Below are 24445 nucleotides of genomic sequence, written 5' to 3'. Positions count from 1 at the left end.
GTTTATATATAGCTGCCACAGAAGAGCTTTACAAGAGGGAGATATTGAATATTTACAAGCTATGCCTGTAATATAACAAATATATCAAAGTTCACATCATGAACAGTTGTCCTATGAAATGGTTAAAGAACTAAGGAAATCAGTGAAGGAAAACAGCTTGCATTCCTCCTTTACTGTGAATTTAATAGATGCTGTAGCTGAATCACATCATATTACCAGTAGACTGGAAATCTCTTTTTAAAACTGTTTTAACGGAGGGGGCAATACTCTGTGTAGTGAACTGAATTTGTAGATTTGGCTCAAACCCAGGCATTGAATAATGGTAATCAAAATACGCCACTTAATATTATGGCACCCCAGCTCTCAGGGATCAGCATGTATGCCACTGCCTGTGCCCAGCTGCATTTACAACCCCAGTCCTGGGACCAAAGCAAAACTATTGCATTGCGTGCTCTAAGGAAAGTACCTGATACAAAAAACAGAGCCAGGATTTGCTGCTAGTCGTCAAGGTGCCCAGGAATCATATATCACCTTCATAGACTGACTACAATCAGTGGTCAGACAGCAAATAGAAATGCAAGTGGCAGTTTTAAAATGCTGTTTTAAAATCCCTCACTTATGAAAATGCTAATAACGACTGTAAAAAAAAACTTAGATTTAAAACACAACCAATGTTGAATTTGCTGATTACATCAAAGCATGTGCTAATATCAGCTCAGAATAATATAAAGCAGAACTAATTGCTACCGCAATCACCCAGCAATTGCAGGCAGCTAAAGCAACTGTTAAGTGCTTTGTATTCGGAGTAGAGGGGCATGTTTGGAAACAATGCCCAAATGGACAGAAAACTAGTAAAAAGCCAAATAAACCCTGTCCTCACTGCAAAAAAGGCCTTCATTGGAGTAACTAACGGCACTCTAAGTTTGACAAGGATGGCAACATGTGGAGGGAGCATAAAACATTCATAAAGAAGAAAGTCCCTCTGTATCCCCAGAACAGGCCCCTTGGAAAACCATAGCTTAAAGATAAGAAATGGCTTGTTAAATGACGAATACAAAAAGGGATCCAGCTCTTCCCCCCCCCCCCCCCCCCTTGGTAGACCCTCTTATCGATCTCTAATATTAGTGGTTCGTTTTCTTTTAGTATCCATAAGCTAGTTTGAATGTAGAATTCCCTTGGTAATTGGTGCAAACTGTAAAACCCTCAAAAGATTTTAAAACCCCTGTAAAACCCTAACCGTTGTATATGCTAGATTGGATGCCTTCATAGAATAAACTATGGATTTGTGCCTTTCTACATATTCCTATCTCTTTACCCTGCTGGTTTGAGAGCTCGCCGCGAGCCAAATTCTATCTGGACAAGGCTTGAGAACGTGCTCCATCGCCGAGGACTGCTGAAGCAGTCTCCGGGACCCACGGGGAACCCCAAAAACCCCCAGCAACAGCAACGCACTCCAAAAGCTGGGAAAACTCGAACAGGGGCATGCAGACCAGTGCCCCTCAACCCAACGGGGCCCAATTCAGCCAACCTTAAATGCAAACTCAGGTCTGGCAAGGGGCACCCTAGGCTCCACCAGCCTGGACGTGGCCATCATCTCTACAACAGTCTTAAAAGATGCTTCTGTTCATCTATTACCCACTGCTGGTCTTGGCCCACTACCATTTCAAACTCATGCTTTATTATTGGGTCATTCTTCTACCATTCAAACTGGACTGTTTATTTTACTGGGAATTAATGATGCAGATTATAGAGGGGAAATCAAAATTATGGCTTGGACTCAACTCCCCTTACACTGTGCCTGAAGGGACATGCTTGGCACAACTCATACCGCTGCCAGCAATTGCTTGTCCAGTGCCAATATTGCAGCAGCAATGAAACAATGGGAGCTTTGTAAGCACAGGTGCTCCTCAAATCTTTTGGTCCAAAGTAATTGGAACACAACAGCCATTACTCACCTGCCAAATAGACTCTGTCTTTTACAGGATTGGCTGATAGTGGTGCTGATGTATCCATCATAGTGCAGAAGGAGTGGCCTCCTGATTGGCCCTTGGCACCCTCTACGGCGATTGTTGCTGGAGTCAGTAGACATCAGATACCGTGGCAGTCAGCCAAAAAACTACACATCGTTGGACCAGAAGGCAAGACAGCCATCTTGCAACCATATGTAGTCCCAATGCTGGGTATTTTGTGGGGGTGAGATCTACTGACTCAATTGGGCTTGATCATTTCAACACAGTTTTGATAGGGGCCACTGAAGAAATGCTGCTCCTGAAACAGATTTCTATAAAGCTCTGATTCAGCTATTTAAGTAACCTTAGACAGACTGCTGTTGGAGAAACAGATGTTGGTGTAAGGAAAGAGTTAAACAGAGAGCAGCAGCATATCTCTGGACATCTGTACCTGAGACAAAACCGGACCAACGAGTTTCTACTTCTACATCAACATAGAACTGTACACTCTTCACACTCCTTTACCATGGCTTTGGAGAGAACAATGGAAAATGTCAAGAGGACAGATTTATTGTAGAACTGTGATTACATCTGTAAGCTGTAACAAAAAAAAAAGGCTCTTAGGAGTAAAGATATATATATACTGATGCTTCCAAATAAAATCACAGATTCACTCTCTCTGCTAGTGGGTCTTGTCCCTTCATGTATTACACACTACAAGTATATAAAGCACCTTAAACTCTAGTGAGAGCCAATTAAAAGTCTTTTCACCAGAATAACTAAACATAAGAAGTTGGGGGAAAATGCAAACAACAGAAAATAATGATGGAAGAGAAGAAGGAAAAGCTTCACTGCAACATTCATTGATGATAGATTAGAACATCTGGATTGAGTGGCCAAGTTTTGGGAGAAGGGAGGCTATAGAGGTGGCTTCTCAGAGAAATTGCTGGAAGCTTCCTTCATGTCTGACAGAGCCAATGCCAGCTGGCTCCAAGACAGATCTGCCACTGGCCAAGGCCAAGCCCATCAGAGGTGGTAACAATGCCTCTGTGATAACATATTTAAGAAGGTGAAAAAATTATTGCACAGAATTAGCTGTGTCCAGAGAAGAGCAGAGTGAATATATGAGAAAGGAACAACTCTTCAGACACCAAGGTCAGTGGAGAAGGAAGGGGAGGAGCTGCTACAGGTGCAAGAGCTGAGATTCCCCTGCAGCCTGTGGTGAAGACCATGGTGAAGCAGTTGTGCCCCTGCAGCCCATGGAGGATCATGGGGATGCAGAGATCCACCTGCAGCCCATGGAGGAGACCCATGCTGGAGCAGGTAGGTGCCTAAAGGAGACTATGACCCCATGGAAAGCTTGTGCTGGAGCAGAGTGCTGTCAGGACTTGTGACCCTGTGCAGGACCCATGCTGGTGCAGGCTGTGCCTGAAGGATGGCACTGTGGAAAGGGACCCATGTTGGAGCAGCTCATGAAGATCTATAGTTCGTGGGAATGACTCATGTTGGAGGAGTTCATAGAGGACTGCTTCCCACAGGAGGGACCCCATGCTGGAGCAGGGGAAGTAACTTATCACTCTCTACGACTCCCTGAAAAGAGGTTGTAGCCAGGTGAGGGTCAGTCTCTTCTCCCCAGGCAACCAGCAACAGGACAAGAGGACACAAGCTGTGCCCAGGGAGGTTTAGGTTGGACAATAGGAAGTTCTTCACAGAAAGAGTGACTAGGCATTGGAATGGGCTGCCCAGGGAGGTGGTAGAGTCAATGTCCCTAGAAGGTGTTTAAGAAAAGACTGGATGTGGCACTTAGTGCCATGGTCTAGTTGACAAGGTGGTGTTAGGTCATAGGTTGGACTTGGTGATCTCAAAGTTCTTTTCCAGCCTAGTTGATTCTGTGATTCTGTGACTCCTCTCCCTGAAGAGGAAGCAGCAACAGAAACAACAGGTTATGAACTGACTGTAATTCCCATTCCCTGTCTCCCTGCACTGCTGGGGTGGGAGGAGGTAGAGAATCAGAAATAAAGTTAAGCCCAGGAAGGAGGGGGAAGTTGGGGCAAGGGGTTTATAAGATTTGTTTTACTTTTCATTATCCTGCTCTGATTTTATTGGTAGCAAATTCAATTATTATCCCCAAGTCAAGTCCTGGCTGGTGCAGTATTGTTGACAGTGCACTGTTGTGGTAGCGATCACTACCCATTGCTCTTCAAACCTCAGCAGTCAAATAGCAGAAGGGTCCTCTGAGAGACCAGGCAAGGTATTCAGCTGTCTAATTACCTCTGTCTCCACAACAGCTATCCCAAAAGCCCAAAGGCGGCCTTTTGGGTCCTTGAAATACCCTCTCCTGAGGTAATATATGCCATGGATGCCTGAGGCCTCTGGGCCAGTCACAATAGAGTGTTTTTGCCATTTGTTCCCAGTCAGGGTCACTTTGGCTTCCAGTATAGTCAGTCAGTTGGTATCCCCCTGTCACCCCAGAAACAGATGGATTCTGCCCCTACATATCTCAATGGCATCAGGGTACATTGTGTGACAGTGTCAACTAAAGCCTTATACTCTTATGGGTCTGATTTGCCAGACCATCAGGTCCACAATCTAGTAGATCCAATTGTCCCTTTCCTCCACCTGGATGGAGGCAGGACCCCTCTACTCCTGGTCATTGTACTCATTACTCACTTCTTGTAAATATGACCTGGAGGTCCCTTCAAGAGGATCAGAAGTAACATCAGCCCACCTATTCTGTCTGAGGACCTGCCCACTGGAAACTAAGCAGCATTTATCCTTAAAGAATTTCCTGCAGTGGTTGTTCTTCCTTTCAACTCACATACCCATGCTCCTAGGGCACAGATGGGTTTTCCATTCCACTTCCTCATACCATAGTCATGCAAGTAAAAATCACAGGCTACCTTGTCGTGTGGATCCTCTCTTGAGCAGGGAGGCACTTGCTCCCAATAGCAGAGACATTGGTCTGTACTGGCAGGGCATGTGACATTTCCTCTTTAAATTTCTGGAGGTCTTTGGAGAGTCTTTCCATGGACGAGACACAGGCCCAAAGGGGAAAAGGGAGACTTTCTTTATATTGATGGAGTTGGACAACCAAATTATCCAGTTTGTTCTCCTTCTTTCCATGACATCACTGCCTATGAGTTGGCATATGATGATGGTGTGCTTTGCTCCACAGGAACTTCCACAACATGGGTTGTGTACACTGGACTTCATCTGGATCTATAGGGGACTGCTCGTTACTTGAATCCTTATAGAGTACGTTCAACACAGTTAATTCTCTCAGGTACTGGATACCTTTCTCCATGGTTGTCTTGAGTGCAATGATACTTCCAGGGAAGTATCTTCTGTTAATGGTCCATTGAGTTCCACTGCATGACTGATAAAATTACATCATCCCATTGTGAGATGCTCCACCCAGGGGGAGGAGCAAAGCATTTCCTACCTAGATAAAATCTGAGATTTGGAACATCAGAGCAGCCTTTTTACACTGGATTCCAGAGGAAAACCAGACCTTTCCACATCATCACTGGACCTTCACCCTTCTCCAGGACCACTGCTTCAACTGAACCACATCTGTCACTCCAGGAGGACTGCAGTCACCATTTAATCGGACTGATGGAGTGTCAGGTTGTATTCTGACTCTGTCAGTGTTTTGTATTTGTTTTTTGGGTTTTTTTGGGTTGGTTTTTTTTTTTATACTGTATTTCTATATTAATTTTTCCTAGTAAAGAACGGCTATTCCTATTCCCATATCTGTGCCTGAGAGCTCCTTAATTTCAAAATTATAATAATTTAGAGGGAGACGGTTTACATTTTCCATTTCAAGAGAGGCTCCTGCCTTTCTTAGCAGACACCTGTCTTTTCAAACCAAGACAATGGTGTTCCACTTGCCTTGGTGTACTGATAGATTGTCCTGGAAAAGATACTTTCCCCTCACACTTGACAGGAGTTGCCTCCAGAGGCTGAAGATTTCTATCTTTGTCCCAAACACCTTGTCAATGCCTGCATCCCTGGACAGGGAGCCCAGTTGCTTGGCTTTATTACCCTCTAATTTCCAACTGTGGGCTACACTATCCCAGCATTAGAGCAGCCAGATCACCAGGGGCTCACCCATATGGCAGGTGACATCTTTTCACATATCTTGCAGCTGACCCAGGAATAGGAATTGGGTGATTATCTCCATCCCTGCCTCTTCCTCCTGTTGTGGGGGCCCTACTTCCTCCTCATCACTCACTACATGAACTGATTTTGTCTTGGATTTCTTCTTCTCTATAGGGGTGACTGCTACCGGCACGGGTTGTCCCTCTGGTTCACTTGCAGTTTGAGTGGACACAGTGCCTGTTGATCTGCTTTCCTTCCTCTCCCCCTGAGGGTGCCATCTAAAGACAAGCAGTGTCCAATAAGTAGCCACCAGGGCCCAGCACACTGCAATAAGTTGCCCCTCTCTGGAACTGTCACAGTGTTTTTCTTTGAAATATTCTTCCACTTTATCAGAGTCCTGTATTTTTTCAGGGGTGAACCTCCAAACCATTGGAGCAGAATAATCCTTCGAAAGCTGGCCCATTTCCTCTCACATTTCATGCCACTCATGAATATCCACTCTTGGGGCAGATCTCTGAAAAACCTCCCTAGAAATATTTCTTGACTAAACACAGTGTGGACCACACTGAGGAGACCTGGCAGACTTAGCAACAAGAACATGCTTTCCCTTAACATCCAGAGGGAATTCACAATTCTCAAAAGCTGCTCTAACAGGCCTGAAGAAGGAAAAGGGCAGGAAAATCATCCTCCCCTGTTCCCCCACACACTGGGTACAATTATTAATGAATTCCCGGGGGTAGCACCCAAAGTAAGGGCAGAAGAACAACAGTGAACACACATCACAAATGACCCCTGCTGCCCTTGATGTTATCATGCCATAAACTGATATTCCACAGTACAGCAACAAAGTAATCCTGTTCCCTCTCCCTGCTCTGAAAAAGAGCACCATGAGGACCACATACAGGAATATATACAGGGTTAGGTACCACACTCACATGAACAGATCATGTAACATTGTCACCAGTGGCTCAGTACCTAATACAACAAATGCTTAGATGAAATTGGTTTCCAACCCACTCTGGCTCACTCACTCACTCCCCATTCTCCCCCCCAGAGGAGAACTGGAGACATAAAAAGGCAAAGATCATAGATTGAGATAAGAACAATTTACCAGTAACAGCAATGAGCTAAGAAAACCAACAGTAACAGCAACAATACTAATAGCAGTGTACAAGACAGGTGAACGATTCACATAGGATTGCTCACCGGGGAACCTGGACTGCACACTCCACCCACCCTGGCAAAATCAGAAGGGTACCCACCCCACTCGTTCTCCCCTGTGCATGGCATGAGGTGGTATTAAATAACCTGAAGGTCCTGGCTGTGTCCATCTGCTGCAAAAATTAACTGCGTCCTGACAAGAACCACAGCAGTAACTTACAAGTGCTTAAAAGAATATCAGCAACAGAAAGATATGCAAAAAGCTTGATAGTCTAATTTCCTATTGTGATGAATAAATCCTGTAACATCCACAAATAGTAAAAGACCTATCAGTGTTTAACAGCTCTACAATTACAAAGATCTAGCTTACAAGGCATGCTATTTTATTATCTTAATGATCCATCATAAACAGAAAACAAAAGGATTTTTTAATGCCTGATATGTGTATGTGAAATCATTCTGCAGTAACATTTTATGAATATTTCTGAAAGGAAAGACAATAAATTACTGAAATTGATGTAAGACCTGTTTTCAAACTGGAAAAAAAACCCAGTTAAAAGTGGCTCATGATGAACTGACTACTATATTTTTCTTTCTTTACTAAAAGTTATGAGAAAATAGCTTGAGAATGCTGTCTATGCAGAGGAAACCAAGCCACACATTTACTCCAGACTAGCTTTCCCTTCCCATCCTTTTAGTGGATGAAAAACTGAACATGAGATGGCAGTATGTGCTGGCAGTCCAGAAAGCCAACCTTATCTTGGGCTGCATCAAAAGCAGTGTGGCCAGCAGGTTGAGGGAGGTGATTCTCCCCCTCTACTCTATTCTCATGAGACCCCATCTGGAGTCCTCAGCACAGGAAAGACATGGGCCTGTTGGAGCAGATCTAGAGGAGGGCCATGAAGATGATCAGAGGGCTGGAGCACCTCTCCCATGAAGCCAGGCTGAGAGAGCTGGGGTTGTTCAGCCTGGAGAAAACTCCACTAAGACCTCATTGTGACTTTTCAGTACTTAAAGGGGGCTTATTAAAAAGATGGGGACAAACATTTTAGTAGGGCCTGTTGCAATAGGACAAGGGGTAATGGTTTTAAACTAAAAGAGGGTAGATATAAGAAAGACTATAAGAAAGAAATAAGAAACTAGATATAAGAATTTTTTAATGATGAGGGTGGTGAAACACTGGCATAGGTTGCCCAGAGAGATGATAGATGCCCCATCCCTGGAAACATTCAAGGTCAGACTGGACAGGGCTCTGAGCAACCTAATCTTGTAGATGTTCCTGCTCATTGCAGGGGGGTTGGATGAAATTACTTTTGGATGTCCCTTTCAACTAAAACCATTCTATGATTTCCCCAATAATGCAAAACAGAAATGATTATGTGCTCTAGTAATTATATGCTCTGTGAGTAGCAGAGTCATTCTTGAATATACTATCTGTAACACTTAGCCTGGTCAATTTAGCATCGCAAAGGTGGCCTGTTACTGTGAAGCTTAAGTAACTGAGATAAATGATGCAGTACTTCAACCACTTTATGATCAAAGAACACCTAAAATAACATCACTTTTTCTTTGACATAAAATTATGTTAACTTTTAGTTCCACTTCTAGCAATTAACAGCAATACTTTCTCAGCTATACTTCATGCAAAATGTTTTATAAAAACAGCTTGCTACAGGAGAGGAAAAGGTTACAGCTTTGGTTTTTAAGTGCTTAAAAATACTGAGAAGTATCACTAGAAAGTCTTTAACATTATTTTTGCCTTTGCCCTACACTAAACAGTTTGACATGAAAGAAGGGACTACACTATACTCAGTTATCCATGAATAAATAATATAGGTTACAGATTAGCCATGCTAGATAACCACATTAGCTGCATACAGAACCATGAAATATAAACACCATTTCAACACAAAGTCAACTTGTATCCAAAGTGCTGCTTCCAAATCAACATGTTGTTCTCCAAAGAGCACAAAAGCAGGATTTACTCAGCAGCACAGTAAAGAGGCACTTCACTGCATCTTGTAGCACATATCTCCTACCTTCTGCTAGCCTGTAATTTAGGTATAGACATGAAATTTTAAAAAGGACCAAAAAGACCTATACTATAAAAGAAAAAATTTTCATCACAGACATTCCATACTTTGTTGTTATTAGGCCCTGAACATTTTGCCATGGGGAGTGGTCAAATGACCATCCCTGGAGGTATTTAAAAGACATGTAGATGTGGGACTTATGGACATGCTTTAGTGGTGGACTTGGCAGTGTTAGTTTAATGGTTGGACTCTGATCTTAGAAGGCTTTTCCAAGCTAAATGATTTTAAAATTTGAGATAAATCATGCCTTTGTCAAAGTTTCAACACATTCATACATCATTCTTCAACTGAAATGCAAATTCCCAGGAGATGCCTCTTCATGTTTCACTCATTTGTCTCAGAAATTTTAAAAAAACCAAACTTGGTAGCTTTTGAGTTTACATTCAGGCTGTTGCTGAAACTTTTTAAAGGGAGGGAGGGAGGGAGGGAAGAGAGAAGGAAGAAAAACAAAAGATAAAAACATGCCTTCTGAAAACTCATTTGTTACACAGGCAAAAAAAAAATCACAGACTTCTGAATCCTAATATGAATTTCATAAAGGCAAATCTTAAAATCAGGGGAAATACCACTCATATTTTGAATGTTTTCAAAATTCCTATTTCACCTTTCCAAAAAATCTCTTTAGGATTAAAATATAAAATTCAGTAAGAAATCCAGCTACTCTGATTTTGTAAGAATAAAGAAACTACATTTTAGCATTAATCTAATCAACACAAAACAGCATATCCAAAGCAGGCAAACTAGCTCCCTAATAACATATTTCAATACAATGAAAAGTATCATAAACTAAAGACCTTCACATGACAAAACATTATGCTGTAGCACTAAATCTTCAGCAATTAATGAACTTTCTAAAAGCCAAACATGAGTAGCTAAGGTCCAAGAGAATTTCTGTACTGAAGTGAATTAACATTACTTCACTCTCACAAAGGACATTTTAATTTTCACCAATAAAATGTAAATAAAACTAGAACTATTTACTGTTGCAGCAGATTTCGGTACATGACAATTATTTCAATGTATGTTATGTGAGTTTTCTTTCAGCAAATAAGGAATTAGTTACAGATCAAATAAGTATTTTATCTTACGAAATATAATTATCTGAACTACAGGTGGTGTTGTGTCTCTATAGCTGCTTCAATTTGCTTAGTTGTGGCACATTGTTTAGAGGACAAGATGAGCTGTTTGCATTACTGTATTTTAATAGATTCCCAACTTGGACTGAATGAGAACTCAAAAAAAACCCAAAACAAAAACACACAAAAAAACAAACAACTAACCAACCATAAAACCCCCTACATGTATAAAAAATTTAAATGGAGTGACAGCTACAGAGAACCTAGCAATCTCTCAGTTTTCTATGGGACTGAGTTACAAGATGTCTGGAAGAACTGTAATGAAAAAAGTGACCTATACTCATCTCAGCTGTCATTTGTAAATCAGCTAACAATATTTACCACTTCCTTCTTTTGGGAGACGTGACCTCAGAAGCTTCAGTAGTTCTACAGAATAACTTCCTTTTTGCTATGGCTTTATTTGGTCCTACTGCAATATTATTTTTAACCTAACACAGCAAAGTATTTTGTTTCAGTAAGTATTTTTTATTCCTATAGCAATAGGCTATTGCTCTATTCTAAATAGAGGAACATTATTCCATTTTCCAATCATGTTTCTGAAGGGTTTCCAAATAAATTATAGATGCTTCTATTGTTCTAGTGCTCCTGTTGCTCTAAGGACACCAGATCTGTCATGAACATATTTTAGCACATTCCCCTTAAAACCTATCTTGACCTTGAAATACAGAAATAGTTATATATACACAGAAGATACAAATGGAAGAACCATTGGTGGAAACAAAGAGCAACCAGTCCATATATATAAACTACCCTTTAATTAGGCCAAATGAAAAAAAAAGTTAACTTTGTTCAAGCACTGAGAATGGGATTGAGGTGTGCTGTTTGTTTTGGGGCAGTTGGACATTCCCATGACTGCATGACTGCACCCATACTGCAGCAACAACATAAAACTTTTGTCTGTGGTTGTTACAACCATTACACTATCCAGAAAGCAGGATTCACATAAATATATAACAGTGTCCTAGAAACACTAAAGTAATCAATCCATCACTGTCTAAATTTGCCTGAAATTCTCTCTCCTATGAGTAAAGGTTCTGCAATCTACACTTAAAAATTATTAATGGCAGGTCCTTACATGCAAGGCTTCTTTAATACAATTTATGTAGTGTTAAGCCATATTAACCAGTGTTTAATATTAAAAGTGAAATTACCAAAAAAACTCCCTCAAAACTAAGTTATCAATGCAGTTCTCAGTGACTTTTCTGAGAAAAAAGCTATTTTTAGGGAAATATGTTCTTAGGCTAATTCAGACTATTTTATTTATTTATTTTAAACTCAACACTAATTATTTTATCTTGTTGCAATAAAAAGGAAGGACATTGCCAGCTTTAAATTTACTGGCTTTCCTTTGCCTTTCCCTTACATTTCATGTAGTTTCCCAATTATACTTTACAGACCCCATATTACTTTTCTCTGCTTGCTGTCATGACAAAATCTCACACAATTGTCATGGGAAATAAATTTTATCAGAAGTAAAAATTTTATTAAAAGCATTTCCAGATGCATAAAGTACCTAAGTTGGTCTAACTTATCATTAGTACAACAGAGAACAAAAAGAAAACTTTGAAAATTAATCTATAGTTTCATTTTAAAATTTAAATCATGGAGATTTTAGCTCATGGAGACAAAGCTGTTTACATAGTGTTAGAAAAAAAGAGTACAATCAGTACTCTTTTGTACAAAACCAAAATACAAACCCTAATGAATCATGTCTAACAAAGCATAGAAATGGTGCATGCTGAGGTTTGTGCACATAGATCCCTACCCTAGACACATTATCATCCCTTTTGTCTGACATCTCAACTGCAAAATCTCAAGGGAGTCACGAATATATGTGCCACTGTAGTCGCTTACTTACTTTTTGCATGCAAATAAATAGATTACCTGCAGTGTTTGCCACTGTTGCACTTAGAAATGTTGGATGATTTACAATTTTGATGCACACCAATGCAAAGCTGGATTTTTAGGCCCAGTGTTTGATATACTAGGTATACTTGCACCGTATATTCTTTCTAGGCAGACAGATTGTTCCTTGCCTTGAAATCTTTACAGCCTAATGCCTGCAAAATTCATAAGATTTAGCACACACTCATGGAGGGGGGGAAAAAAAAGGGCTGAATGATGATCCAGTCTATCCCACCTTCCCCAAGGCAAGACCTCCTAGGTAATCCTGACAGATATGTCTTGTCATGCTTAACTTTCTTTCATGCAGCTATTCAGGTATGTAAAAAGAGAAATGTGCATACACACAAGTCTTCAGATTCAACAGATGGAAGAACACAACACTGAATATCTATTGACTTTATTAGGATGCCATGGCAAGGTCCAACTGAAAAAAAAAATGTGATTACAGGAATATGGCCCAAAATACACAATCTAAAGGAGAAATAAAATATGTTATTGTGGCAAGTATATATACAAATATATAAACACGCATTAAAAAACAAATGTTAACTAGGAAAATTACTCTTTAACCAATTCTTTATCAACCATCAAATCTATTTTAGATGCAGTGTAGAGTCAAAGAACACATAACTTAGCAGCTTTCCCCCTGTTATTCTGCACTCACAAAAACAGTTTTAGGAGACTTCCACCCAAATCAATTAACTGCTTCATTAGTTTACTTTTCACAAAAAAACAAAGAAAAAAAAAAGAGAAAAAAAGAACCATAAATAAAGGTATATTATGCTTCACCATACATTGCATCAAACTAAACTGACAGGATATTCCAGGATATTCTGTAGTGTGCATGCTTTTTATATTGATTACCTCTTTCAAATTAAACTAAAAATCCAGCACACTGGTAGAAGTATACCTTCCTCAATGACTGTTATTAACAGTTTCATGTCACCTAATTAAGCTATAAATTCAGAAAAATTGCAGAATTACATAATAATGCCATTTTCTCATTTTGACAAACTTCTCATTATTCAAGGCCCATTTTTATAAAATGTATCTCCCCAAAGTTAAAGACATTTTTAACACAACAGTAATCTGGAAAGTCTTATTAAAAAGGGCCGCTAAGCATACTAAAGCACCTGAGAACCCCACAAGCACCATAAAGTTGTCTGACAAAATACATAGGAGTACATAAGCCTTCCACATTAAAGTTACGGGTAAGTACATGAGTAGAAAAATATTAGAGGTCTAACCAGAGCCTATCAACTATCAACACTATCAACACAACCAGAGCCTGTCAACTATCAACACTATTAGAGGCTCCAGGTCCTCTTCCTCCTCCAAGCACTACTCTGCCTTCCTTGAGATGCTACAAATATTGGAGTACCTCTGCAAACCCTGCATTCAAAGGGCAATCCAAAATCTCCTACAGGTTTCCTTCCGTTCAACATCCAATCACCTTCCCCACCTCTTCTTAAATCCTGAGTTTGTTCCAGCATGCGCCTCTACCCCTAAGCTACATAACAGTCCACCGTCCCCCCCAACGCCTCTGCCCCAAACCTACAGCAACGCTCACTCAGCAGCATCCTTGCTCCCATCCCACCCGCGCCCTAGCGCTACTTAGGTTCCCCTTCCCCATCAACAATCTCCATAAGCCCCCGAATAAGCGGTATCCCGTCAGCCACCCCCTACTCAGCGCTCCCGGCCGCACCTCACGGTCCTTGAGGCCCAGGAGCAGCACCTCTTCCATGAGGGTGAGGCGTGTTTCCTTGGAGTCACCCTTCTCATCGTCGCCTGGCTCGTCCCGGCGACCTTCATCCTCAGGGCCGCCTCCTGCCTCCCGCTCCGCGGCGGCGTTGCGGGAGGCCTCTGTCCGGCGCTGCACCAGCCCGGAGCTACGCTGGGTCAAGGAAGTCATGGCTGGAGGCGGTGGAAGGTGAAAGCCCCGCCACGGGGAGAGGAGCTTGGCGACAGATCAGGAGGGGGAAAGAAGAAGAGACTGCAGCCGCTCCTGCCTCCGTCCTATCCGCAACGGGGCAGCGGCCGGCCGGGGGGAATCATGGGGAGTGGGATTCGGCCGAGGTAGGAGAGGCGGAGGCAGTGGCGGTGGGAGCCGGTGTTCCCCGCCTGCTGCGGCCGAGCTGGCGGAGGTGACTTCTCCAATATGGCGGCGGAGGCTGATGTCAGCGGAGGATGTGGTAATGGCAGGCGGGGGGTTATGACCGGAAAGTGCCGCGGACGGGAGGAGCTCCTCACAGGGCTGGAGCTGTGGACGGAGAGCCTCAGGGATGCGGCCTCCTCAACCTCAGGGAGTGCAGGTGATGCCAGCTGTTACTGACCCGGGGTTGTGGAGGACGGTTAATCCAACACTCAGGGCGGAAGCGAAGGGGGACTGGACAGCCGGTGCCCGCTGAGGCATAACCCGGGGGCTGGGTAGTACACTCTCATAAATAATTTTTTTAAGTGCTTTATTTACAACCTTAAGTCTGCTGGATTTCACTTTTAGCCCCAAGTCTTATTGCTAGTGCAGCCTCCAGGAATAAATGCATCTACACACACACACATACATATATATATATATATATACTCAGCAACTAAACTCAGGTGAGCACACAGAGCTCTCAACAGTCTTTACTTTAAACCGAGTAAATGGAGTCCCTCGTCTCTGCTGTCAATGAGGCATCTTTTTAAACCCTGAAACCCTTTGAGCGTGGCATGCCAAAAACTCAAAACTACTTATCAAAGCTGAATCCTATATATGTTTCTAGGTAGCATACTTTAATAAAGATTAAAAGTGCTTAAGATGCAAGTATTGCCTGTACTTTTTAGTCCACAATTAGGATATTGCATTCGGCCATATTGAGATAGCATATAGATTTTTAAAATACTATATATAATATGTATCTAAGATATAAATAAAATATTTATATAAATATATATTTAGGTGCACCTTGTTTACCAAAAGCTCCAAGTCACTTTGCAAGTCACCCCATTATTTCTCACACCCTCAATTCTTGCATAAACTGCTAATGTGACATGGTGATAATTCAGTATAGCTTCTTCAAGACCATTGATAAAAAAAAATAGCAGACAGACAAAACTGATCCCGACAGGATCTGAATCACTCATACAAATGTTTGTTGATTGTTCCCCTTCCGTTTGGAGGCCTGCCAATTATTCACAGTTCACTTAGTGTGTGGCATTCTGATTTTTTCATCTTTCTAGGTTTTTTTAATTAAAATGTTGTCATAGTTTGACACTGGCCAAACTCCACACACCCAGGAAAGTTGCTTGTTCATCCTCCCATGCCACAGCTGGGTAGAGGAGAGAAAAAAAATTAAACAAAGGGTTCATTATTGAGATAAGGACTGGGAGAAAACACGCCAAGGGCAAAACAGGTTTAGCTTAGAGTTGAAAAGTGAATTTATTATTAACAAAGTGTTATAAATGACAATATAGCATTGACTTTTGCATTTATGTATTAGCCTTTGGAAGTTATTATTAACCACAAAGATTTTGATATAGTACAATTTGTACTTCCTTTTAGCTACTTTTTAGTATAGTATAATCTGCCAGTTTACGTATGTACCATATAGCTTATATAAATAGTAGTGTGATATATATATTATATATTACGCATTAGAAAAATATTAAAATAGAAACTATGTAATGTTAAAATGTTTTTATTTGTGTAACTAACTCAAATAATAGTGTGAAATAGCTATGCTGTTTCTCACATTTGTAGACTATTATCTGAATTGTAAGAGTGACAAAAACCAGGATACCAAGAGAAAAATTACGGACTCTCCGTTCTCAAGTGTAAAAACAACAGAAGGGAGCTTCGAGAAGAAATAAAATATATTGATTTAATCTACAAGATCGCATGCAGACAAATCAAAGGTAAAAACCAAGAAAAAAAACTTCTGGAACGTCTAAATTCACAAAAATGGTTGATTATGTATAAACGCTCATGAGTATGGATTAACCCATGTAATGTAAAAGTATATAAGAAAGAACATTGTTTTAAGCTAACTATGTGTTTTTGGTAGATTGCCAAACACCCCAGCGCTGGATATTGTCCCTTTTTATCCATTATTAAACTTTTAAAAATTCTAAAGAGTCAACTTTGTTTTTCACAAAAATCAGAGGAGGATAATGAGAAGTAAAAAAAGCCCTCAAAAACACCTTTTCTTCCCCCAATAGCTCAGGGAGACAGGACATGGGGGTTTTGGCCAGTTTGTCACCTGAGATCTTCCACTGCTCAGGGAGAGGAGTCCTTTCTTTGCTGCGTCATGGGGTACCTCCCACAGGAGTCAGTACACCAGAACTTCTCCAACACGGCTCAAATCTTGCAAGCAGCAGTCCCTTCAAAACTGCTGCGAGTCCCTCCCATGGGCACACATGTTGAGTTCGAGCGGCGTGGGACCCGAGACAGAAGACCCCACACTCTGTGATCTATGTGACAAAAGCCTTTATTTCGTCCTGACCTCGTTTTATATACCCCTTTCAATGTTCCCGGGCAAGCGTCTGTGATTGGCTCCCAGGTCAGGCTGCCCAGCCCTCTGACCAATAGCTCTCTGCAGCCAGGGCTGGAACTCATTGGGTTAAATCCTTGTCTGTCTCTAACCCTGTCCTATCTCTGTTCTTTGGGGGCTGGCCTTTTAGCCAGGTTACTTATCCAATCAGTGGTCAGATTAACTGCCCAGTACAAGCCAGCTTGTACTGTGCCAATTCCCCGTTTCTTTTTTATTAATTTGAAGAAAAATTTTGAAACACAAATGTGCAGCTTGTTCTCTGTAATCTTGCCTGCAAGGGTCCTTTTGCATGCAAAATTACATTAACAGCATCTATTTAATTAGAATGGGGTTTTACCTAGCTTAATAAATTTGGCTTTTAGGATAGTGATGAGTTCCACATACCAGAAGCTGCAGGGCTTTTGTTCAGGGGCAGTCAGGTGAATTAAACACTTTTGGTTTCACATATAACAATTTAACTGTTTAACATAGAAATATAACTTAACTCTATAACCATAAAACTTTAAAATTTTCTTTTGAAATTATAACTTAATATAACATTCAGTTTTAGAACTGTGTAAAATTCCAACTTGATAAAATAATTTGTAAACATTAAAACATTTTGTAAACAAGCAACTCTGTTATTTTAGTGTCCCATAACTCTGTAAGGTAGGTGCACTTTCTGTCATTTAATTTCTCAACCAATGATACATGAGCTTTTAAGGTCTGATAGATGAACTGGGATTTTCACTCAGGCACTTTGCCTGCTTAACAGGCTGGCTGGGTTTTAACTTGTATCTTTTCGAAAAGTTGCAATATTTACTGCCATAAATCCTTTAAATTTGATTTTTTGTTATTGAATTTTATAAGCTTAGTATTCCAAATTATTGATGTGCTTGATGTATCATTGGAGTTGTGTTGTTTTTATTTAGAAAACTGTTAACATGATTTTCAGCTTGACATGTTACAGGCTCAATGCTTAATAACTATAGTGTTATAATTCAACATTAAACAAGAACCACTTAGTTCTAAATCATTAACTTTAAAAAAAAAAAAACAAGAAACCATTTAACTTAAAACCATTTCAAATAAAAACATATGTACTTCCTTTATTCCTTACTCCCGTTTCTTTGTTTTATTTAAAAAACAATACACTAGATAACTTGAAACTGTTTCAATTAAGAACATATGTATTTTCTATCCTTTCTCCCCCTTTTTGTTTTTAGAATTTAAAACAAGAAGCAAAACATACACCTTTAAATTAGAAATATCTGGATTTTATAATTTTCTCTCCTTGTCAGTCAAACTCTGACGTTTCTTCCACCCACTGCCCACCTCACCTGGGCTAACGGCTAGCTCCGGGAAGCCTGCGTCATTGAGTGGCCCCTCCCCGGCACCACTCTGGGAGCCGCAGAAGAGGTGTAGCAACAGCTACGCCTGGGCGAGTCTTCAGGGAGGGACAAAGAGGCGCAGGAGAGACCTTTTACGGTTCTGGGGGAAGGGATTTATTGAAGGAAGAGGTAACAGGTCAGGCGGTTGGGAGAGGGAACCGCAAAAGGCAGTTTGACGGGGTTCTACACAGGCTTAAGTAGGGGGAGGAGCAAGGGGAGGGCACAAAACTCTGGCCAATAACGGTTAACGGGGGGAGGTACAGAAGGTGGGGAAAGGGGTACATTGAGCCAATAAGGCAAACCGAGGGTGGGGATACATACAATATAACCAATCATCACTACAAAAGGGAATGCTTGACACAGAAACTTCTGGAACAAAGGGAGGGGCTACAAAGGATTGACATCCAGTGGGGCAGGGTTTAGGGTGAGGGACAGGGAAGGTTCCAGATAAAGGGGAGGGGTTTAGGATGACTGACTAGGGCAAAGGCGGGAAAGGGAAAAACCATTATGTACTTAACTTAGGGGAAAGAAACTGGGACGAACCATCAACACAGAAGGAAAATTAACATTAAACAACGCAACACAACAGTGAAGCTGTGCTGACTGTCCCAAATCACCTCCTTGTCCTCCATGTGCCTTAGCAGAGCTTCTAGGAGGATCTGTTCCATGATCTTCCCAGGCACAGAAATGACGCTGATGGGTTGGTAGTTCCCAGGGTCCTCCTGGCCTGGAATACAGTCAGAAGATACAAACAATGCAAATTATTTGTGGTGAGCTACAGGTGGAACCAGTGGTATTTTTTGGTACTGAATATGCCAAAAAGCAACCCTGACTTACCATCTTCAAACACACATCTGTCTCTTTCAAGTAAGGTTTGAGAGATAAGCCGTTAAACTGCACTGAAGGCATATGACTGGCAGTCAATTTCTTTATGCTATAAAAATCCAGCATACTTCCATACAGTTAGATTGTTCTGGTTGAAAAGACAGATGTGCTAGGCAAAGCAGGGCCTTCCCTCAAAAGGGAGCTAATAAACCCCTCCCTCTGAATTAGTACAATTTTGAAATTAAGGGGCTCTCAGGCAAAGATATGGGGATAGGAATAACAGTTCTTTACTAGTATATCTAACAAGACAAGCAAAACAACAACAACTATGAAATTAACAACAAACAGAACAGTAACCCAGTTCCAGTCGTTCTTGGCCACAGGCACCCTTCCCTGTGGTGCAGTTACTGGTGGTGGGCAGGGGCAGATCCTGCGCAGCTGCAAGGGTGCTGGGGATGATGGCAGCGGTGTCCTAGATCGGAAAGGGATGGAGGAGAGACTTCACTCACAGCATCGGTCCCGGTGCTCCAACAGGATGCTTGGAGATAGCAAGCTGAAGCGAGAAGTCATGCAAGCAGGAGTGTGGGGTCCAACACCAGAAGAGGCAACTCTTGCTGTTGAGATGGCAGGGCGAGGTTTTCCAGCAGCCTTCCTCCTCCCAGAGGCAGAGTGTGAGCCACTGCCTCCCCCCCCCCCCCCCCGCTTTTCCTGCCTCTGATCTCACAGTGTTCCCCCTCTTCCTCTCCCCCCACCCCCGCCCTGCGAGAGAAACTGAAAAAAGAAAAGAAACAGGGTGGATAATCCTCCCTCGTCACTAGCCATCGGTGCTAGGGCCTAGACATCAGTGCTTCATAACATGTCAATGGGAAAAAATTCCATAGACAGAGAGGAAAGGAAAAACCAACCCCCAACATTGATTCTTTCACATACTTCTCAAAGTACATGGAGTTTATTCTGTGAATTTGAATGCCTCTTCACAATTACTTCCCAGGGATTGAGAGAAAGAGGAAGATGTATTCCACGAAACAGTGTGTGGTGAGATACATCAAAATCGCTAATTAATGTTTCTTTTACTAGCTTTAGTATATAATCGCTTTAATGTTATTGCTTTAACATAGTGTACTTTGCCATTTTGTTATAGTCGACTAGTGCTTTTAGCTTTTATACTGTGTAGTAAGTAATTCTGGTTAAGATCTTCGGACTGTTCATTTGTCTTAATAAATAACTCATCTTTTATAAATATATCTGATTTGCCATTAATAAAATTTGCAGGACAAAACTGAAAACTTAAACCGTTGACAGTGAGGCTAAGGTAAGATCCAGCTCCCCCTAGAGTCCTCTCTCTGAGAGAGTTTAGAAAGCGAGGGGGTTTTCTCAGCAGCTTGTGACTCAGCAGAAGGGCTTCTTTAATAAACTTTGTCTGAAGCTTCCACTGCACCTGCAACAATCTTGTCATAAAAGAAAATTAAGTTTCACAAGCAGGACTTTCCCCTAACAAACCCATGCTGGCTATGACCAATGACTGCATTGTCTTTCAGTTTGTCAAGCCATTCTCCATGATATTTGAAAAGTCATGGTAGTCAGGTGAAGTCCCAGGTGACTGGAAAAGGGAAACATTGCACCCATCCCGAGTGCTGCCTGACCAACCTGCTGACTTCTATGATAGAGTGGCTATGTAAGTGGACAAGGGAAAGGCTACAGATGTCATTTATATGGATTTCTGTAAAATCTTTGACACAGTCCCCCACAACATCCTTCTCTCTAAATTGGAGAGACATGGATTTCATGGGTAGACTGTTAGATGGATAAGAAAGTGGTTGGACGGTGACATCCAGAGGGTAGTGGTCAATGGCTCAGAGTCCCAATGGACATCTCTGACAAATGGTGTCCTTCAGGGCTCTGTATTGAGACCAGTGTAATTTAATATCTTTGTTTGACATAGACAAAGGTTTTGAATGCACTCTCAGCAAATCTGGAGATGACACCAAGCTGAGTAGTGCAGTTAACACATCTGAAGGATGGGATGCCATCTAGAGGGACCTGGAAGAGCTTGAGAAGTACACCCACAGAAAACTCATGATGTTCAACAAGGCCAAATGCAAAGTTCTGCACCTGGTTTGGGGCAACCCCCGGTATCAATCCAGGCTGAGGGATTAACAGATCAAGGGCAGCCCTGCTGAGAAGGACTTGAGGGAGCTGGTGGGTGAGACGCTGGACGTGAGCCACCCATATGCGCTGGCAGCCCAGAAGGCCAGTTGTATCCTGGGCTACATCAAAAGCAGAGTGGCCAGTGGGTCCAGCACGTCAAGGGAGGTGATTCTGCCCCTCTATTCTGCTCTCCTGAGACCACATCGGGAATACTGCATCCAGGTCTGGGGTCCTCCGCACAAGATGGACATAGACCTGTTGGAACGAGTTCAGAGCAGTGCCATGAGGATGATGAGAGGGACAGGCCTGTCTTATGAGGAAAGGCTGAAGGAGTTGGGGTTGTTGAGCCTGGAGAAGAATCTGGGGGACACAATTTTGCAGCCTTTCAGTAGCTGAAGTGAGTCTACAAGAAAGCTGGAGAGGGACCTTTTACAAGGGCATGTAGTGACAGGATAAGGGGTAATAGCTTTAAAGTGACAGTAGATTTAGATAAGATATTAGGAAGAGATTCTTTACGGTGAGATTGGTGATGATACCATTTGGGTTTTGCCTTTGTTCTATGTTCTCTGCATTCTTCACACATATATTTGTAACTCTGTCACCTATTGTATTAGTGACTAGTTTTCCAGTACTTTTACATGGCCTTTCCCTAAGCAATAAGAAAAAAATCCAGGGCTCCAAGCCCCAGGGGATACAAAGTTCTGTGCTATCTTGGTTCTTCCTGGGAACCAAGGCTGAGAACAACTCTTTGATATACATTCTCATGGACAAAGTACAACTAGTGCTGAAGGGGGAGCTCCAGAAAAAGGGCTTGATCTGGGAGGGAATTGCATTACTACTTGTCCTCCTAATTGGTGCTTTTTATCAATTATGCTAATTTCCTAAAACCTCTAAAAATGTACTGACCCCTGGGCGGGAGTAGGCTTTTGTGGACATCTTTCTATAACTGCCTCTGAAGGCCTTCAAATAAAGATCCCCTTTTATATTACCTCCTTATTAAAATTATCTCAAGTTTCATTTCAAAGTCATGAAAAAGGCAACAGTGAGGCACTGAAACAGGTCTCCTCCACAGGCTGCAGGTGGATCTCTGCACCCCTGTGGTCCTTCATGGGCTGCAGGGGCACAGCTGCCTCACCATGCTCTCCACCACAGGCTACAGGGGAATCGCAGCTCTGGTGTCTGGACTGCCTCCTGCCCCTCCTTCTCCACTGACCTAGGTGTCTGAAGAGTTTTTTCTTTCACACATTCTCACTCCTCTCTTCTCTGGTTGCAATTGCTTTTGTGAAATAACTTTTTTTCTCCTCCTTAAATATGTTATCATAGAGGCATTACTACCATTTCTGATTGGCTTGGCCTTGGCCAGTGGTGTGTCTATCCTGGAGCCAGCTGGCATTGGCTTCTGGCAGCTTCTCACAGAAGCCACACAGCTGTAGCCCCCCCACCAGAACCTTGCCACACAAACCAAATACAACTCTTAAGGTGTGATACAGTTCATTAGATAGCTATTCTCTGTGCAATGCAACAGAGTAATGTAAAAATCTTATATTTCTTTGCTTCAGTAATTTTTACCTCATTAACTTATGTCCATGTGAATTGATATCCTATAGTAGTCTACTAGTTATCCCCATGACTAATGTCACTTTACTCACAAGACAAAACAATTTAATCTTCCCTGATAAATCAAGCGAATGGGGGTAAATGGGAAATAAGTAGGATATGATGACTCTCCATCAACCCCAAACTGCATCTCCTCCCTTTGAGTCAAAATAATTTCCAATTCTGTGACTCTAAATTGCTTAACTAATCACAATTACTTGAAGTCTGTTTAATTTAAGGTTACAGTTAATCCACTCCCTACAGATCAGTCATAGCAAGTGTGTGAAAAACAAATATCCTTCCTCAAGAAGCCCACACTAATCTATGACCACTGACAGAAAACAGCTTCACATCCATTTTATCTATCTAATCTATGGTTATATTTATTGTCAGACCAAAAAGAAACTCCACTCAAAAGCTAACCAGTCATTTTCTTCACAATAGCACTTTATCAGGTGCTTTTCTTCTGTTTGGTTTTTGAAATGTGTTTATATCTACTGCTTTCATCTTCACATGATATTTGTTCTTCTATCATAATGAAAAACTCTGGGCTAATGAAAGCAACCACCCACCCACAAACATGGACCAACTATTAGATGATTAAGTTTTCAAATTTCTAAACTGCAACAGTTGCAAAAGACAAATTGTTATGAAAACAGCTATAAAAAATAAGTTGTAGTGCAGCTAAATTTTTGTTAAAAATAACACTATGTCAACAGAAGTCTTCATTTATTTCCAAGTGTTCAAATTGCTATTGCACATATGACATTTAATGATTTTTTTTATTTGAACATTAATATAATTATAGTTGAAAGGTGCATATTTCCTGTGACAGTCATGCAGACATTAAGACTAGCTCAGGTAAAATTATATTTTATTATTAGAAGCAGAAATAGAACTGTGAGATGGAAAACTTTTTAAGCACACAAGCTAAGTAAAATCAAATTGTGCCAAGTTTTCTCAAGTAATTATAATCACAAATTAAGCAAGAGTGTTAAAAGAGGAAATAATAGTTCTTGATTAACAAATACTAATTTCTTCGAACATGTCTACCATCAGATTCTACAAAATAACTAATCACTATTATGAAAACTTTTTCACTTACTCCCCCAAAATTAATGAATTTATTTTCCAGCTTCCTGAACACAATTATATTGCACACAACTGTCATCCAGTGACCTACTACCACAGTAGTCTAAGTGAGGACAATGCTCCCTTTATTATGATAATCATGCAGTTTAAAGTGGCCATATGAAAGTTTTAATGTAAAAATGGGTTAAATCGGGTTTCAAAATTTCAGACTTAAAGGAAAATAAAAATCATACATACAAATAGTCTTGGGGTGACTTTATGATGTTTGTATCCCAAATCATCTGTTCTGTTGCTGAGTTCTTGTTGGGGGTTGAATGCTTCCCTTTTCTTTCTGTGGAATTTCTCCCATTGTTATGCTAAGTAGTTGTGGCTACACCTTAAAACGACAGATAATGTTCTCTCGTAGGGGGGTGGCTGGAGGGGGAGGGGGGGGAACTGGAAAAGGAAAGATGGGACCAGGGGTCTGGAGCGGGGACTCTCTCTCGCTTGGCTCGTGGAGTGGGAGGACAGCCCAGGCTCCGATCTGTCATCTCCCCTGCC

The 24445-nt window shown here is 41.4% G+C and overlaps 1 protein-coding gene and 1 long non-coding RNA gene across 3 annotated transcripts in view; one reads left to right on the top strand and one right to left on the bottom strand.

The window, feature by feature from the left end:
* The window catches only part of LOC148220310 (Golgi phosphoprotein 3-like), a 149832-nt gene extending 135367 nt beyond the window's left edge, over nt 1-14465 (bottom strand). Inside the window, exon 1 of one of the 2 annotated variants that reach the window (XM_088155669.1) lies at nt 14051-14465. In XM_088155669.1, the coding sequence (XP_088011795.1) occupies nt 14051-14257 (207 nt within the window). In that variant the 5' untranslated portion in view covers nt 14258-14465. The remainder of the gene's footprint in view (nt 1-14050) is intronic. The other variant, XM_088155668.1, reaches the window with a different exon arrangement.
* A 60-nt stretch (nt 14466-14525) lies between these two features.
* Nucleotides 14526-17955, top strand: LOC148220309 (uncharacterized). The gene is made up of 3 exons (XR_015799100.1): nt 14526-14657; nt 16085-16239; nt 16543-17955. It is a non-coding gene; the product is annotated as an uncharacterized LOC148220309 (long non-coding RNA).
* The last annotated feature ends 6490 nt before the right edge of the window (nt 17956-24445 follow it).

Source organism: Sturnus vulgaris, chromosome W, assembly GCF_052056855.1.
Source record: "Sturnus vulgaris isolate bStuVul1 chromosome W, bStuVul1.hap1, whole genome shotgun sequence".
Taxonomy (NCBI): domain Eukaryota; kingdom Metazoa; phylum Chordata; class Aves; order Passeriformes; family Sturnidae; genus Sturnus; species Sturnus vulgaris.
Note: the sequence above shows the minus strand (reverse complement) of the source record. Positions and strands in the feature narration are given on the sequence as shown.